General features: G+C 34.4%; 1 protein-coding gene across 7 annotated transcripts in view; it reads left to right on the top strand.

Annotated features, from left to right (window-relative positions):
• CCSER2 (coiled-coil serine rich protein 2) overlaps positions 1-19620 on the top strand; it is a 73223-nt gene that overhangs the window by 25286 nt on the left and 28317 nt on the right. For all 7 annotated transcript variants that reach the window (XM_059821091.1, XM_059821093.1, XM_059821095.1 and 4 more), the window contains exons 4-6: positions 8391-8481; positions 11879-12041; positions 12693-12888. In XM_059821091.1, coding sequence (XP_059677074.1) covers positions 8391-8481; positions 11879-12041; positions 12693-12888 — 450 coding nt within the window. The remainder of the gene's footprint in view (positions 1-8390; positions 8482-11878; positions 12042-12692; positions 12889-19620) is intronic.

The raw sequence follows: 19620 nt of genomic DNA on the forward strand, positions 1-19620 counted from the left end.
GCAGATCGTCATCCAAGATGTTTGGTAACCTGGAAGTCATGAGGAAAGAAACTGCTTAAAGTGTAGTTTCTTCTGATTCTCAAGGTTTTCCTTTCCCTATTTTCCTGTAAGCTGAACCTTACACTATTAATACAAGTGCAAGTCACTGGAGCGAGAATAATTCACAATTATTTTTGCCAGTTAGGAGTATCCATAGCAATTACATATTGCTTTATAGTGTGAAATGCTCCATTATTTGTAGGTGAACTGTAAAAGTAATGCTGAACTTCTGATATTGGCAGACTTTTCTGAAAGTCTGGAAGCAATGAGTAGAAAGGACTGCTTTTGCTCAGCCTCTGCTGCTTCTATGTTACTATTTGTGCTTACTGCTGATGGCTTTCTATTATTGTGCTCTATAGTAAATCAGAAACTTCCTACTTAGAACCATCTGCCTATTTAAAAAAAAAAAAATCATAAAATGTTCTTAAATCTTGTGGGAATTCTGCAGGAAGATGGGCAGAATGCTTCCCCCCTTGCTGTTCAGTTTCTTTTTTTTGTAGGTTCATTACCGGAGGCTAGATGGCAGTGAAGGAACACTCTTTGTGGCTGTGGGATTTAACTTGCTTATGAATTGGTGAAATCTCAACAGAATGGTTAATATTTCTGGTTTTCTTTTTCCTCTTCCTTCATCATGCTATTGAATTTCAGATTTCTTACACAGTGTGACATCTGATTTTGTTAAAAGAAAAAAAAACATTAAGCAGTAAGCATAGCTACTTCTTGAGATACAGCAGGTAACAACCTAGTAATTATTTCCTATCTACTTTCAATAACCCTAGGTAGAACATACAATGCCTCTCTAAAAATGTTTTCAAGAATAATAAATCTTTATTTAACACCGTTATAGCTAATAGTTAAACATAAAATGTCTTGCATTTTCAGAACAAAGTTCTTGTTGCATTTGTTGTCACGGCAACCCTCCTTCACAGAGCATGAACAAAATTATGAGATACTTGTTTGGATATTTGGCTTAATTGTCTTTAACGTGATTTGCAATCTAAAGCATTTAACATAGCTCCCTTCGTATCCTGTTTTTGGTATCCCACAGATCTCCTAATCTTTCTTTTCCCTCTGCGGTTTCCTCTGTTCTTATGACATTGTTTGCAGTGGAGGTTTTCTGTTCAGCCCTGTAGTATGGTATGTGCCTTCCTGGATGCCCACTGTCTTCTCAAAGTGGAAGAAGTCTTTATCTTCTGTCTCTGTTTTCTGCCTTCACTTAACAGTTCTGTTCAGTTCTTATTTAACATTGCCTTTTTGGAGACTTGTATTGAATTCCTATTTCTTTATTTATCTCTGTCTCTATCTGGGGTGTTGTTAAATGCATTGAAAAAGACCCTGGAAGTCTTTTTCTCTTCTCTGCTGTCAGCCTTGAATAGTGTTTTGACTTTTGCGGTTATCCTTTAGCTGCCCTCCAGATGACTGATTTAGCCAGTCTGTTCAGTGTTAGTTTTTAAAAGCTACTTCCTTTTTTCATTCTTAAAGTGCCTGAAATAATGCTTTGTTAATTTCTGTACTACCCTCAGATTCTTCATTTCACTTGAGTTTTTTGGACAGATTCTTCCTTAGTTCTCTCCCTTTACTTATGCTTATCTTCTGCTTGATGAACTTTCTTCTCTGGTCTTTTTTCATCCTTTTTTCCAATTGATACTATTTTTTATGGAAAATCCAAAATCTTTAATTGTTAGCATCTCGCTAGAAGACATGCAGCATATGCAACGGCATAGAAAACAAGTGTGAAAATGTCTGTGGAACTTCATGCATGTAAAGCTGCTGGTTTTTCTGAGTGTAAAGCACGTCTAGATTTTATTTGCAAAAGAACATTTGAAATAAGATACAGTGCCCTTCTTTTAGTATAGCATGAGACTTGTAACACATGTTGACACTACAGAGACATTAATCACTTTCAGATGCAAAATAGTTCAATATCTTCTCATTTCAAATATTGAAGCATAGAGAATCCTATAAACACAGTATATTTTTGTTGTTCTTCCAAAATTATGCCAAATCACTGCAATGATCCCTACTTTCAGTCAGGTGAATGAACTCATGTAGACAATAAAAGGCATTCTGTTTTGAAAGTACAACCGCATGTTGATTGTAGTTTTCAACCAGAAGCATCCATCTGGGAGATCTTAACAACTGCAGCGACATGACTACTAATGAGAAGGTAGTAGTACATTTCATCTGAGATACTGTGATGCCTTAATACTTTTTTTTGTGTGAGCTGCAGATCATACAAAGAGAATCAATGTGAATAACTAATAGAAGGGTTTAAAATAGTGTTCTTTATGTTAATGTAGGATTTCTTTGTGGGTATTTCTCCCATACTGACAGGATTATTGGTGGATTTTTTTAAAATAAAAATTTTTAGATACACCATTGTATGTAATGAAAATGTAATCTAGGAAAAGCTATTGTATTATAACTAAAAGAAGTCTAGTGTATATTTTTATGCATGAGGAAAGGAAAACTTGTCATATTTTCCAGTGATGCTTTCTGTCAACAAGAATTCAAATCGTGGAGGAATGATTGCAAAGGCTTTAGTTCTCCTTCTCAGTTAGGGTTTTGGAGTATTTGCCCTTCTGGTGCATCACAGCTAAATATATATTCATTGCCATAGCATCAGACTCATGTTAAACACAGTATTGTGGCTTCATTGTCATGCTAACATAGGTGCAGGAGGTTTTATTTAAATAGGGTCTCTTTGGTAGTAGAAAAAGACTGAAGGTGACATCTGACCAGGATGTTTGACTACTTTTTGTTGTGGAATGTCACAAGGACATGTGTCTGCTTTAAATGATTTAGTGACTTTGACAACTGCTTTTCTAAGTTTACAGAGAAGTATGCTGTAATACAGAGTTGCTAGTTTTTCTAAGACTTGGTTTTTCATGTAAAATTGTGTATTTTAAATGTTTTCCTCATGGTAATTATCCAAAAGACCTATAAAAGTAATTCTGGTATTTTGGAGATTCTGACAGAATTCTATTCAGAGGGCTTTTTATTTATGCATATAGTTTTTTATTTTTAGGATGATTTAAATGTAATTCCTTAAGCCACTTCTTAAATTGTTCTGATATGTTAGTTAGTTTTTAAGTAGCTTCTAAGTTTGTTATCCATGCCCAAATTTGGCCCAAACTGGGATCTCAATTTCGGAGAACTGTCAGAGAAATTTAAATGTCAAGCTTTCTTCCAGTATCTATCTGTTCATGAGATCTTTTTAACATAAAAACAGAAGAAAAAAATTTTACGTGGACAAACGACTTTGCTTCATCTTTCAGCAGTTTCTGAGAAACTATTTACTCTCTTACTGAAAAATGGAAATTGGTTTGAGCTAGATATAGAAAAACTGAGTCTAAAATCTGTCCATAAAGGCTAACAATGTTCAAAATAAGTAAAGCACCTTTAACTAATGGAAGTCATAAAATAACCTTGATTTCATAGTGGTCATTACCGATACTTGCTATAATACATTTTCATCAAAAGAAATGCAGCATGGTACTCTAATAATAACTAACTACAAGTCTGAAGTCTGATTCTAACCTACTGGTGATTTGTTTGTACACAGAGATTCAAGTGTAACTAAGTAAATGGAACGTGCTATAATGTGCTGTCATTCAACAGTGACCTGTAATTACTGCTGCGTTCTTTAAGTAAACAACTTTTAAAATATGTACTGGGAATACCCAGCATGTTTACCTTTTGTAATATCCAACTAGATTTAGCAGTAAAGTTTTTACTAAATTAGATTACCTTAAGGTCAGATAAAGCTTGTAGAAATGCATTGTCAATAACCTGGGAAAGTATTATGTGAGTACTAACATCAAAACTAGGCATGCCAGAAAAGTATTTATATACTGATGCTGTAGATGACATATGATCTTTTGCTGCCAAATTTTGAGCTTGTAGATGTGCTTTCTATAGTTTCATTTTTCTCCCCAAAGTGATGATATCCATCCTTTAATATTTTTTTGTTTGAAGCTTTTAAGGAGTTGAAATCCTTTTTATTAAATTATTTATGTGCATTGCTTGTATGGTCTTTTTTGAGCAAGAAGATAAAAGATGACAGAAATTGTGCATATAGGTTTAAAAAAATCAGGATGTAGAGAAAATCAAACTGAAGAAATTTGTATGTGTTCTCAATTTAAGTAATCACTATGGAATACTTAAATTGCATGTGAGCTTTTACTTCCATTTTCCACTGGCTTCAGAAGTGCATGATTATTATTGGAAGCAAGACCTAACTCACTAAACCATTAATAAAAATAATTAGCTATTTTCCTTTAGCAGACTTACTTTCTAAAGGTATAACAAATGAATGAGGTCTGAGATCTTGAATTGTGGAAAAAAGTAAATCATTGCTCCTAATATTCACCGACAGTTCATGAGTACCTTAATGCAATTGCTTTCCAAGCAAGATAGCATACCTTGGGTGAAAAGAAGGGTTTTGAATTTGTAGTTTTTGCTCAGGGTCTTCTAAATTCTGTGAATACTCTCCAAAATGATATGGTTGAAGGTTGCTTATCTGGAATTGCATTGTATTTCTGCACTAACTCCAATGCCTGACTTGTTCCTTTTTTTTTTTTTCAATTCCAGTCTAATATACATTGTGTCATAAGCTTTCACTGGTCCACATTTTTTGTGTTTCATAGGGAGGAAACATAGATGTCCGTTCTTCTTCTAATTTGGGCATATAGTAATTTATTTTGAGTTGCATTACATGCTTAGCTCAAGAAATGGGCAAGCTGAGAATCGGGCCTGTTGCCTAGGTGTAACTGTGAAGCTAAATTGAACTTAAGTTGGTGGACTGAAAAATACTGCTTTTCAGTGGAAGAGAGATCTTATGATGTATGTAGCATAAGGAATTTTTAGAAACTGAACTTTGTAAAAATAATATTTTGCTACTCCAGTTCATTATGATGGACACGAATTTATATTGAACTTTAAACTTCTGTAAAAGTAGCTGCTCTGCATTACCCCAATCTTCAAAGCATTGGTTTTAAGAACTTTAGTATTATTATGTGTCTTGAAAAACAGATTCTGAACTCTATGCATCCAACAAATAAGGCAAAAAACCTAAGCTGTTGTAGGTGAGCTGTTGATGTGTGCTTGATTAGCTGTTGGTAAGACATAGCACCTGAGGGCAATCACTACACAAAGAATTTGCAGAACATTGAAGTGAACTTGCTATATGTGGTGTAATCATTGGCCAGCCTTACCCTTGCCTCTCTATTTTGTCTTCTCATCTCCTTATGCAGCATGAGTGTTCCCTACTGTTGGGGTTCTCAGCTTACTCAGTTATACCAGTAGTCATAGATGATCTGTTTCTCACCTAATGCTTTTCCTGTTCTATTGCAGTAAGAGAACAAAGCGCTACTGCCTGTGTTCTGTTGAAAACCTTTCTGGAGGGAGAGCTTTGGGACAGCATTGTAGCTTGACTTGGGATTTTGCAGTACCACACTTAACCTCTTTCTAGGTTGTACTGTCTTGAAAATCTAGTGCTAAATCAGCCTTGTGAAGTTATGTGCCCCTTTTAATATGCATTATTCTTTTCAACTATACGAATAGAATAGGATTTTTCTCTTACTGAAACTTCTAATAAATGCTGAAACATGTAATATTCTGTAGGGCTGGAGCTGATGCACTTTTGAAGAATTGTTTTATTTCCTGTTCTGTTTGAGTTCATTGCCCAGAATCACTTCATGATGGTAATCGCTGTTAAGCACACATTATTAACAATGTTACTGCCAGGTAGTTAACTTCATTCATTATACAGTAGTAAGAATAACAATGGAAGTCTGTAAATATAGGTTTTAAATGTACTTATGTGTTGACGGAACTGCATTTTATCTTACAGCTATTTCAAGATTACATTGCTGACATCTACTTTCATATTATGTTTCCCAAGTAGATAGCATTGGGAAAATACTCAAAGTGAATTCACATGTGGCCAGCTATTGCAAAGACTTCATATTCGCAGCTATGTTTTCTAGCGTGGAGTTGCCTCAGTCTGGTGCAGGAATGTATAATTAGGGAAACATAATGAAATGTGCTGTTGACAGAAAAGTATGTTTGGCATCTCAAATACTGACCTTCTCTGACATCCTTAGACTTCTGAAGTTCTGCTACAAAGATAGTCAAGTGGCTTATCTAGGTTTATTAGTTAACACTGACATGCTATGCTTTTATATTGTGCTTTTTTAATACTTTTGCACAGCAGTCACAAACATTTTCAACTCTCTTCTATGTTTGTGGCCACTGCTTGTAATTTATTTGTCATGCTCATTAAGGTTCCTGCAGTAGAAGAAAATACTTGTTCATACTAATTTGGAACATCAAAGCATGGCATAGAAACAATTTATCAACTAACAAACCAAAGCTGCCTCTCAAACATGCCTACATTTTGCAGATTTGTTTAAAAAATACATGTGAGTTAAAAATCTTCTAGTTCCTGGAAAAATGTGAATTAATGGAAACAAAAACAAGTAAATATATACAGGCAGTTTGTTCTCCCAAATGTTAAATCCACATTCCCTTTAAATGGCTTCCATTTGTCTGTGAAGCTTTTCCATGCATGGTTCGTTTTATTATTGTTCACAACGCCCTGATATGTAGGTTTTTCTATTTTTTCCTGTAAGTACTTAGAATACTATAAGTAAACAAAATTATTCAGGTAGGACTTTGAAATATAACAAAAACAGGTGGTTCTGTCTCAAGTATGGCATCTTTCCTTTATATTGCTCATGTTTTACAAAGTGCATGTTAACTATTTTCATTTCATAGCCTCCCTCCAAAGTCCATAAATAACTTCGCCTACAGAAATGTAGAATGTTTAACATTGTGTCACCAAAAAAAAAAAAATCTTAAAATACTCTTAGGTCTTTCCACCATTTCTAATCAAATACAGTAGTCCTTTGTGAATACTATAGGATGACTACTGAAGAGCAGTTGGAGCAACAGTTTAGACAATGCCTATTAATGTTCTTCCCTTTCATCTATACATCTTGGACAAAGTGAATCTAACAAATGGTAGCCAGCAAAGGGATAGCTTTCCAAGTGAATATTGTTTTGCAGTGTATTCATAGTCTGTATGGAAGTATTCAGTTAAATATTTACTGATCACTTTATTATCCAGTGAGAAATAATTAGTAAACTATTTATTTTACTTAATGTTTGGTAAATTTTTCAATGTTTGGTAAATTTTTCAGTGTTGGTCCTATGAATCATCTTCAGGTGTAGCTGTTAAACCTACGAAAATCTGCATTTCTGCTCTTAGAAAAGAGGCAGATACGAAGTGCCTGAGTCTGATCTTGGGCCTTAAAGCTATGGCTTTTATTTATGGGATGTGGGAAAATAGAGTTCAAGAGTTAGAGCTGTATAACCATTAATGGTTTCCTTAGACCTACTTTGTGTTATAATCACTTGCTATAAATAAGTTTGGCTTTCTTTGAATAATGAAGTAAAATAAAGTCTGGGTTCTCTGATCAAGTACTGTACTTTGTTGCCTGGTGTGGCTTTTCAGTAGCATGGTGCCAGCAGCATCAATAAGCTGAATATTCTACGTGATGACCCCTTGAGTTTTTCCTACTGTTGGTGTTCTTAAAGGAAGAGGGGTCAGTTTCTGTCTTTTTAACACTGACTTGACTTGCCCACACTACAGTTCTTCTTTCATATACCTGACTGACTATATATAATATATAATTCCGTTTAGTACTAACACTTTATTGCATTTTTCTTGTACTATTAGAACACCCATGCAACATGACAGTTTGTTAGTCACTTTAGAAACAACTTTAAATGAACCACGATCTTAAAGACAAAAGGCAGCAGAGCTTGATGCTGATAATAGCGTATTATAAGTTTTGTTGGCCCAAAAAGCCAAGATAACATAGGTTTCCCCTCACTTCCTTTCAGTGATATTATGAACTTTTGATAGTGTGATATGAGAACTAAAATAAGGTGATTTAACGTCTTCTCTTTGCAAAGCTGTTTTTGAATTCTAAGTGAGCAAAATAATTTAGTTTTAAAACGCTTGCAATTGGGTAGAAGGCAGAATATCAACGAATAGAAAAATCTTTGGAGTATTCCATAGACATCAGGCAGAAAAATGTTTTAATCCATTTTTGTTTCATCTAGCACTGTTATTGTATCATATTACTAGAGGTGTGATGATTTTTGTTTGTGTGGATGGTCTCAAGTAAGCTTGATCTTGGCCTCTAAAGAGAGGAGGCTGCTGATAATATTGGATATGTGTACAATACAAATGTAACAAAGCTTTGAAATAAACTTTTTATGACAGTAGGGTAAATGAAATATCATTAAAGCAGCTGCATCTCACATTTTCTTTCTTGCAGGATATCTTGAATAATCTTGATTCATGTGATCTTGAAGATGATGATCTCATGCTTGATGTGGACCTGCCTGAGGACCCACCTCATGACAAAGGTTAGTAAATTAGCCAAGCGATCTTACTGTGAAACTGCATTATGGGCTTAGGAGATTTTTGAGTTGCATTGTTCTGACTTCTGCTTTAATAAACCAATGCACTCTTCAAACTGTTTTTTCTTTAAGTAACAACTCTTTCTTTTCTGAAATGTAGGAAGTGTGATATTTCTGTTCCCCAAAATACAACTCTTGCATTTGAAGAATTCTAAAGTTAGAAGCTTACTGGCTTTAATAAAAATGTAACCTTGTTGCACACTGTTTGTTTCTTTAAAGTATTTTAGTAGAATAAATTTCGAACTTCTAAGTTAGTCCTTCAGTCTCATGCTTCAGTTATATTTGAAAAAGTTGGAACAGCGTTTTTTCAGCTTTGGTGAATGACAATGTAGTAGTTCTTGAGATAATTATTTGTTTTCTTCTACAAAATGACAGTATCTCCTAATATATTTTATGCAATTCAGGGTAACAGAAGCCTTAAGATTTAAGATGTGTTTTTTCAAGATGTCTTTTATGCACACTTGTTGTCAATGAGGATGCTGGCAAACTTTTCACAGGGAGGATAGTGGTACCTAGATGGCACTAAAATAATACAAATCCAGTCTAGAATGAACTAGGTAAGGCAAATTATTGCCAGACTTTCTCAAATCCTGGCCTGGAAAAGTTTGAGGCATTTGCTTTTGGTCATTCCTGACCTACTCATAAGAATTGTCGCTGTCATGTGAATAAGGATATTAGCTTTACCTCCAGGTTCGGTGGAGGTGAATGTATCTTCAAATGAACAGAAACATTGAAGGTGGAGCACTGTAATGCCCTACCCTGTACAAACTGGCACTGAAAGAAAAAAGGTTTTCCTTATTTTGTGTACTGTTCAGCTGCCTGCTGAAGTTTGAGGAAATTCAGGTTTTCTGAGAGTACCTTTTTCTCTGGGTGAAGACTCCTGTGTGTATCTTTAGATATGAAGCCAAGTTAACAGTAAATAAATAAAGTAAATAAATAAAGTAAATAAATAAAGTAAATAAATAAAGTAAATAAATAAAGTAAATAAATAAAGTAAATAAATAAAGTAAATAAATAAAGTAAATAAATAAAGTAAATAAATAAAGTAAATAAATAAAGTAAATAAATAAAGTAAATAAGTCTTCCATCTACCACAGTGGTAGCACATCATGTTTTAACAGCGTGCATGTATGAAGTGTTTAATCTTAAATCTCAGAGTAAGTTTTCCAAAGTACGTGTGTGAAAGGCGCTTATTGACAGTAGTGGTAGTATTCAACTCTTCAGCCCAGATAGGTGTATAATTTTTATTTTTTACTTTTTTAATTTTCCAGAGTGGATAACAATCCAAGCCTAGGGGATATTCTTCCAATAAGGGTAATTCTAATTCTGGTGGGAAAAACTAAGAAACAATTTTAAAGGGTAGATCAATTTATCCTAAAGTTCCTTGTTTATAAAACGTGCACCGCATCTGCATCAGTAATTCCATTTCAAATTATTAATTTAAAAACTGTTAAAAATCATGCATTTTGAAGGTGAATGTTTGCCACAAAACCATAAAAAGTTAATGTTTGCCATTTAATCTAGACACAAATTAAATACGATTTTTTTTTTAATTCACTGCTTTCTTAATTGCATAAAAATAATAAACTTAAATCTACTCCCTAAGTGAAAACTTAACTCTACTCCCTTACTCTACAGCTAAGTATCAGTAAAGTTTGTGTAGCTGGAATATGTTTTGTGATCTGCTGTGTAAGCTGCTGATTCAGGAGAAGAAACTAAGTGTTTGAGATCGGGAATAGCTAATTAGTATTATTTTTGGCATTTTTACAAGTTGGGTTTCCATATAAAATTAATGTGGCATAAACTGGGTGTGTCTGCTATAATCGCTTCTTGAAATCACTGAATTTTTAGCAAAGAGGATCTGAAAAGAACACAAAAGCTACCTCCAGGCTTTCCCTTAAGTAAACATGATCATCTGAAAAAGCAAAATTTGTTTTTTGTTAATATCCATGTGTCTTTACTCAGTCTCAATTGCATTTTCCAAAGCTGAAAATCATAATATTAAAATAACTTACTTAATGGGGGCTTATTTTGAATAGACCCACTTAAATTTTCATGCATTATGAGCTGTGGAAGGATGTTTCTAAAGGAAAATAAATCTTCTGTTACTCTAGGTGAACAACTTTATTTTCTTACCTAATTTTTGTTTATTGAACTAGGTGATAAAAGCTGAATTGTAGAGATGAGTATTTGTTAAAATAATATTTAACAGCCCTTTTTGCCAACACTTTTTTTTGTAATTATTTATGTGTGACTTCACTGACGTTGGCCTTTTAAGAGTTCCCAGGTCTACCGAAACTCTGCTTGTTTCATTTTGGAGTCCACTTGGACACTATTTATAGAAACAGTTCTAGCTCAACAAGTATGCAGGGAGTGAGGATGGTAGTTTTAAATCACAGGGTAAAACTGGGCTCACTTCCCAACAAGACGCAGGCTGGGAACTAAGCAGGAAGGAAGGCCTGTTTATGAGCGTCTTCTGCGCAACTATGTCTGAGTAGGCAGCTGAATAAAACAGTGTTCTCTTGTGTAGAGTTATTCTTCTAGCAAAGGACTGACAATGTGAGGAAAAACTCCTTGGGTAAGTGAAGGAGAAAGCGCGATCGCAGAATAGCAGTTTATGACTTTTTTTACTGCGTCTGACTGCACAGATAGCAGTTGTTTTGGCTTTGTTTCTAGTGGTTTACAAGCTGTTGCCAAATATAGCTTATGTTCCCTTAAGAAGTTTGTGGAATCTGCTTTGCTTTGCAGAAGTTAGTGGTTTAAAGAGATTATTTTGTTTTGCTTGTTTTAAATCATGCTTGCTGTCCAGGTAAATGAAGATTAAATGTCTCAAGTTGAAAAACAAACAAGATTAATAGGATGAGCTATAAATGTATTTTAAGTAATGAAACTGTTCTCTTTTGGAATGAAGTACTGGCCTTTTCCTGAAATGTCGTCTTTCTGTGTTTGTGTGTTCGAACTTTTTAAAGCCCTGAAGATACTGTCAGTAAGAAAGACAGGAAGATGTGACTTCTGGATTTTTTTTTTCTTACCTGTAGCCCTACCTCCTCCAAGTGATTTTTCTTCTTAAACCCGAAATACCGTTAAGACTGAACTCTGTATTTTCTGCTACAGGTTACTGTTATTCTTGTAACAAGTTTTATAAGCTAGTAAAAATGTGACATCATTACAGAAGTCTGCTTGACAGTCCTAAAATGCATACTTTTTGGCTCAGTTTAAAAAAAATAAAACCCCACAGATTTTACCCTGCATGTGTTACCAGCACATAGTAAATATTTTATTTACGAAGTCTTAGGAACAAATTTTACAATTTTTTTTTTTTTTTGCTTTATGCTCTCTGTAGAGGAATGTGAAAATATGAGCCATTATGATAGACAAGACAGAAATGCTAGGCAACATCAGGAAGGATTCTGGAAAAGAGCACCACAACAGCGATGGAATACACAGGATCATTATCATCTTGGCCATACCGATCACTATATCCATGGTAAAAATGATTTGAACAGGTAAAGGACTTGTCTTTTTTTTCCCAAACAATGAAAACACTGTGGTGAAGAAGTCTCTTTTGGCACTAAAGGATCTCAAGTGATACTGAGTACGAGACATTTTCAAAATAGTTGTATATCTATAAATATCACATCTGAGTGGGAGCATCACTGAGATTTATAGCAATTTATTTTCAAAACTTTTGTATCTGTCACAGTTTTTAATACAAATATTTGTTACTTTTGTTTATGTGTTACTATAAATGTTTGATTGAGTTACTGTATGTGTTCCATGGAAAGACATTACACTGTCTTATTACTTGCATTTTGTAAGTTTGGACAGCTTTTTACTTATTAAATTGTTTTTAAATTAAATGTAATCCTATAGTTTTTATAGGCTAGCTTGAATGACAGAGTTTATATAAATCCTGATGAGCAAACTGGTTTTAGGGTACTGTAGTTGTTAGTCTGTGAGAGATTTATGCAAATGGGAAGGAAAGCCCAGCGTTTAAGTGAAATAGGATTGACATTTTCGGATTTATTTATTCCTGTATGCCACAGTATGTGAATATAGACCATGTTACATAACACTTTCTTTTTTACTAAATGCTCTCTAGCTCCAGTTTGTCATCACTGTGTCTTGTTTGTGTGGTGTTTTTTTTTTTTTCCTAGGGGTTCAAACTACCTAGAATCTCCTATTGGTCGCTTTGAAAGCTATGGAGCACCAAATTTTTACCAGGCTCCTAGACAGCTGGTGGGCTTACCAGAGAATACTGTGATGCTTGATGAAATGACACTTCGGCACATGGTCCAAGATTGCACAGCTGTAAAAACTCAGTTATTGAAACTGAAGAGATTACTGCACCAGGTGAGCTCTTTAGATGGAACAAAAGCAGTAAGGTATATTGGGGAGTGAGGCTAGATGGGCTAATGTTTTGTTTGGCCTTACTAGGCTATTGTCATTTCCTTTATACATTGAATTCCAGTGTTCAAGAAAGTGTGCACTTTTTATTACTATTAAAATAGTACTTTTTCAGCACTTTACTGACTGCAAAAAATACTAAATATTGTTATTCTGCTTCTCTAAGGAAATAATGCTAAATTAAAAAAAAAATCAGTGGATGTGAAAACAAGCATTTATTTAATAAGATCCTAAAAAGCTGGGAGTAAAAAAAAAATGAAAAAATATGAAAATCGATCCCGTTGATCAAACTTGCATTCAGCAAGTCAATGGTAATAGTTTTTTCTTAAGGCTTTGTTTTCCTAATTCTTTCCATCGTCCCTGTGTGTTTTGACAATAAGCTTAGCAAATCCTACTGGGTCATCACTATTGGAAGTGCTCAAATTTAGCCTTTCTAGTGTATGAAATGCCTAAATTGTCATAAGCTTTTAAGGAACTTTTTTCACGTCACCTCAAACTTGGCAAATTGTGGGAGTTGGTAAACTGCTGGATGATAAGGCATTTCAGCTACAAAAATTCCTTTGCTACCTTAAAAACCAAAAGTCCATGAGACTTTCTTTGGAGGCATATGCAGATTAGCATTGAAAAGTAGCAGTATGATGTTCTCTTTAATACTAGATTTACTGTTGTTTTTTTCTAACAGATAATGTAATGGAAATAAGTTTGTGCCTTATAAGTAAGACACAAAAGCAAAACACAGCCAAACAGAAAGCAAATCAACCTTGAGGCTAATTCAAGGGTATGACTGTGCCTTTTAGAAATGTGACCATTTGCTTCCGATGGTAACTGAGAATACTGGAGATGTTTTTCCACTGACAAAATCAGAAATACAATTGTAACAAAAATAATGTAGTGTCAGAGAGGGAAGATGTGGTCTTAGAGCCTGATGTCTGAGTAGAGGACTGCATAAACTGTGCCTCCCAACAGCCTCAAGCATGCAATTAGTACATGAGATAGCAGGGAACTTTTTATCCAGAGCTTTTGATGCCTTTAATACAAGGACAATTAAATAACTAGACAGATGGTCCTTGTACGTGTAGTTCATTGTGTAAAGGCATGTATGTTATAGCCAAATAGTGTGTGGCCCTGCAGAATATTGTATTTTAAATCATGATCTAGTTTATAATAGCCAGACTTTTCTAAAAGGTTACAGAACACGAACCTTGCCCCAAGTAGCTCAGATTTTAAGTTTTTTTAAAAAACTTACAGAAGAAACAGTTACTCCTAATACGTACATTCTTCAAAATTCGCTGTTTCTCTTGCCAAAAGCTTGATTTCCCCCCCCCCCTTCCCTCCCTGTAATAGCGGGTTTTGTGATAACAAGTATTATTCTTCCCTTCAAACTTTGTCAAGCCTACTTCTCTGTATTTTCCTGACCTAACTGCCCTCTGTTTTAACTCACTGCTTCCAAAACTCATCACTGGACTTCTGAATGTTTATTCTACTCTCCTATATATTATCCAGTCATTTAATCAAACAATATGAATAGTAATGTAAAGTAAATTCACCTGCTACAGAAGGGAAAACTTTAGACCTTTATTACCTTTGTTTACTGAACAATTAGAGTAAAACTTTATGAAATATTATTCATTATTTTTAAGTGTTAAACCTTTCCTGAAAATGTTGAGCTTTATACTAACAGAAATGAGTAAAAATATTGCAATTGTGTTTTTTTTCCTTATTGTAAAGAACAGAAATACAATTTTAAAAACAATTACATGAACTTTAGCAGTCTGAACACTTAACTAGGACTTGATCTCAGTCTGGGTCATATGATGGGCCTCTTCTTACAAAATGTAAAAAAGCAAGATACAAAGTCAGCTCCTTTCAAACACTAGCTTCGATAAAGAAAGCAGAAGTTCTTTGCTTTGCTTATGTTATACATTTAAATGTATAGGTATTACCTTTTTCCAGTTATGACTTTTAGCAATATTATTTCATTTGGATAGGTAGAAATAGAGCTGTAGTCAGGTCTTAGGCATGAGGTCTTACAGGAACAGTTGTAGTAAGATAGTAAGATATAGTAATTAAATTCAAATTTGTACAATTATCTAACCAACTGTAGCGTGACTTACATTCATTATGTGCTATGCTTTGCAGTATACGTAGCAGATTCCTAGGGAAACCTACTGTGCTATACTGGATTCATTGCTGTGACTGTAGCTCACATAACCATATATAAATTATCTTGAATGTTACTAGCAACATAGCTGCAACAGCATGGGTTTGGTGTTGTGTTCCCAGTTCTGCCTGGAAAAAGAAGTAGTTATTTGAGTAGTCTAGCCTTTTCTGCACTCCGTGTGCCCAGGATAACGATGCCAGCAGTACACGTGCTGTGTTTGCTTACTTCTCATATACTGTCATCTTTCTGTATCTTCAAACAGTGAAATCAGGAATAGAGGTCTACCTCATGCAGAGTTTTTTAATATTTTCATTGTAGTAGGCATAACCTTCTCTGATTTTGCAGTAATGTTACACTAGCTTATATGGAGTGAAAAATGTACGTTCTTCTTGCACTAAATGCAGTTGTAATTATTTACAGGGAGGTGTTGAACTATTAGTGAATGTTCTCACTTAATGCTTAACTGGAGCACTAACTTTGTATTGTAAGAAGAAAATGCTTTGGAAATCTAACTCTAATAATAATTGACATCTAAATGTTAATGCCTCTTAAACATTGACTAAGGTACTTCATTTGAATGCTTAATAGTAAATAAGTTTTCTTCTGATCTTAAACTTCTTCCTTCCTTCTCCTCCTCCTCTTCAATTAATTTCTTAAACTTGCTGCTCTAGGTTGAGGCTACAGAGCTAATGTGTTTAGAATATCCTTATTCGAATAAGAATTATACTATTTCTGATGCTCTGGAGCCTTTGGTCTAGGCAAGGATTGATCATCCTCTGTAGTAACTTCCTCTCAAGACTGGCAGCAATGATTCGCAACCACCCTGTCTTATCTCAGATAAACACTTACTGATATTTTAAGGAGGACTGAAACATGAAGCAGTTGCAGTTCACAGAACTGTGAGATCTGTGAAGCCCTTTTTTCTGGGGGAGGCAAGTTTTTAAAAAAAGTTTCTCTTCAACTTACCTTTCATGAATGGAAAAGAAATTCTGTTTTTCAAGCACAAGTCTTCATTGTAACTTATCTGATATGACTAGTCCAATTGTATGAGGAGATATGAATGAAAAAATGAAGTCTGTAGTGCAGAGTTGTTAAATGCACCAATATGTTTTTGCTGACGCTTTAGATTAGTAAGTCACTTGAGTACCTTTGAAGTCCATATTCATTGTGTTCTTTTTGCATCTGGTGAGATCTGTCACAGATACTTATCTTTGTTATAAGAAGCCTGAAGACAAGGAAGAAACACAATTAATGAAATACAAAGGTTTCTTTGTGTCATGTATTCAGCTGTATAAATTACACCTACAATTGTTACTTTTTTTATCCACAAAATAATTCACCTCAGTGACTTAACTGTGCTTGAAAGAAACTCAACCAAAGAAATCAACAAACAATAGCCAATAAAATTGGCAAATTTTAAGTTTAAACAGTTGGTTAGCTGTTGGACTATCATGATAACAGTGACAGTGGGCAATGGAAATGGTATGACACTTGTTTGTAGTGATATTAGAATGAAACTGCACTCAAAATGCCAAGTAGTCAGCAGGTGAATAGCACCCTCTACTTGGTGGACACTTAATGAATTTTCTGTTGCATCTTTATAAAAATGCTGTTAGCAAAGGACACTATTCAAATGAGTAATTTGTAGTGAAGAAAACTTTGAACTGGGAATCAAAGGCTAGAACTTGATAAAACTTTAATAAACCTTAATAAACTTCAGAAATATTTGTTTAGCATTTTCTAATTTCTTCATGAACTATAGATGCTGGAATGTTGAAAGAATTCTTAAAATTAAATTATTGGTATACTATTAGTAATATATTCTTTTAAAATCCTGCGTGTTAAAAGGCAACTTATGCTGTTAGGGAACCACAAGATAATTGCTGAAAATGCACTTGCTTCTAATGGGTTGATTTTTGTAATAGAAGGATTTAAAATACGTTAGTATAATAAAAACAGCTTTAAGCTTTGTATCTTCCTCTGAGGCAATATAGGAGATTTCTTTTGAGAGAGAATACCCTTTATCTTGTCTCTTCTATTCTTCTAGAAGTTCTGCAATTTTTCTTTATTTTACATGTGCTTTTAACTAAAGCCTACAAGTAATATCACCCAAAGAAAGCAAGTGGAAAAGGGAAGAGGGAAAGGATAGGCAGTGAGAACAGCTGTACTATCTGTATGCTGTGTAGAAGGTGCATGTTTATAATGTTGAAATATGTTCCGGGGACTATTATCGTGTATTTAGTCAGAGAGCTTGACTTTTCTTTTGGTTGTATTTTTTTCTTTTTCAAATAGAGGCACATAAAATGGGAACATGTAACTGCTGAGAGGATAGGAGAAAATACAAGCAAATGTGGCATTTTTGAGCTGCTGAACTGTTTATCAGCAGAAATACTGCAATGCTCAAACCCCAACAATCTATAGTAGGAAAACTGCTGCTGTGTATAATCAGCACAGTAGGTTAGAAAGGTAGTGAGGTTTTTTTATTAGGCCGTTCGTGACTAAATACTTGTATCTGATACACTTCATAAATAATAATCTGTCACTAAAAAAAATTTCATGTTTAGTATTCTGTTTACCAAAAGCAGTCAGTTAGTTCTTTGGGAATTTGTAAGGTGAAGCAAGCGCAGGGCTTTGTGTTTCATTAGTACTAAAGATTTCAGACTTGCAAAATATTGGCATGAGAGCATGTTAAGTACAGCCACTCAAAAATAAGATTTCAATTTGTGGCTCTTTGTATTTGGGTGAGTTGTGGTGTACCTGTTACAGCTATGGTGGAGCGTTATTCCCATAACCTTTAGCTCGTGTTCTTGAGATGGACTAAAAATGACAGATGCAGATGTGAGAATATAATCAAGTGCTCCAGTTAGACTGTAACTGTAAGTCCAGTTAGACTATAACATTTGGGAGTGGGTATGTAAAAATGTTTGACATGTAGAAAATTAATTGTCCAGAGGAATAAGGTGCATGACAGCGTTAACACTCAGGAAAGAAAGGATTGTTACATGTTTCACCTACATGTACAAAATTGTATCTGTAACTCTCACTGAGTTTGTCCTAAACCAACAAAATCAACTGGCTTGTAGAAAACTAAGATGGTACTAATTTTCTCAGCAGATACCCTTTGCAAAGGAATATGAAGGTGAAGTAATATTCAGCAAGAAATCAGACTACTTTGATAGTCATGGTTGTAAAGCTTCAGACATTCCTCTGGATTTGTTGTATAGGCGCTGTGCTGATCAATACTAAAATGTTGTTAGAGAGGTGGCGAATTATATCTCTTCACGCTTGTCTTCAAAAGGTTAGCATAAAGTTTTTTCAGAGCAACCTTTTAGTCTTTGAGTATTCTAAAAGTGTTCGAAAGGAATTGTGTGTGGGGTTTCTTCCCACCACAACTAACTGTTCCCTTTATGTAGCTATTAGGAAATTTAGGATGATTTTCTAAGTCTTGCTGGGGTATTTTGTAATGGTTTCTGACTCCAGGTTTGCTGTAATTCTATAACCCACTTTAAAATGTATCTTGAGGCAGGTCATTACCTCACTTTATTGCATAGGGACCACCCAACACTGGCCAAAAGCTGAAGTGTACGCTGTTGACTTAAGTCCAGCAAAAACTTTCCAGTAAATGTGATTGAGTTGAAAATCACTGTAGACAGGTAGCGATTCAAAGGGGTTGCTGATACTCATAGCAACAAGAGAAGGACTGTGAAATGATCAGTCACTGCTGTATTACTTGACTGTTTCTTAAATAAGCATATTCTTGATTAAATGTTACATGCAAATATATGTGCGTATATATAGATGAATTTATATCAGGTTAAAATAATCAATCTATAACTGAAGACTGTCCCTACATAACTAATTAAATGTGAATGTCTGCAACATTAGTCCTCTGTCAGCTTACATACTGCAGGTTATTTTCATGCCTAAACTGCCAGGAATGTTTAAAAACAACTGTACCAGGATTGCCAGAATGTGTAAGGTTTGAGTTGCTTATTGCAATGTTTTAAGTTTAGGAAATAGTTACAAATATTAACAACTATTTTTTTCCTTCTAATGCTGCTGTTTTTCAAAAGCAATCTTCTGCTGAAGAAATTAGATTAAAATATTTTGTTGCTGCTTCTGTTTATAAGTAGAACTTATTTTGATAATCATTTGATAATCATTTGTTTTTGATACGGCTAACAAACTACCCTGAGTTCTTGTATTTGCAAGCATCTTTTACATTTGGCACAAATGAGGCCAGTGTAACTGCTCTGAAGATGTGATTATGCTATAATAATGTATTCTACTATTGTAAAAACGTTAGTCAGGTAAAAATCAAGAGGTAGCAGCTTTTTATATTGCCTATTGCAATGTGATGATACCTTACAAAGTTTATTGTAATTTTACCTAAAGGTTAAAAATGTATGTCCTCTCCAAGTTTCTAAAATTTGATGATGTCTTAGCATATAATTTCTAGGCTGTCGAAAATAACAAGTGCATATAAGCAGTTGCATTTCTTTTGACAATTCTATTGT

This window comes from Gavia stellata, chromosome 9, assembly GCF_030936135.1.
Source record: "Gavia stellata isolate bGavSte3 chromosome 9, bGavSte3.hap2, whole genome shotgun sequence".
In the NCBI taxonomy this organism is placed as follows: domain Eukaryota; kingdom Metazoa; phylum Chordata; class Aves; order Gaviiformes; family Gaviidae; genus Gavia; species Gavia stellata.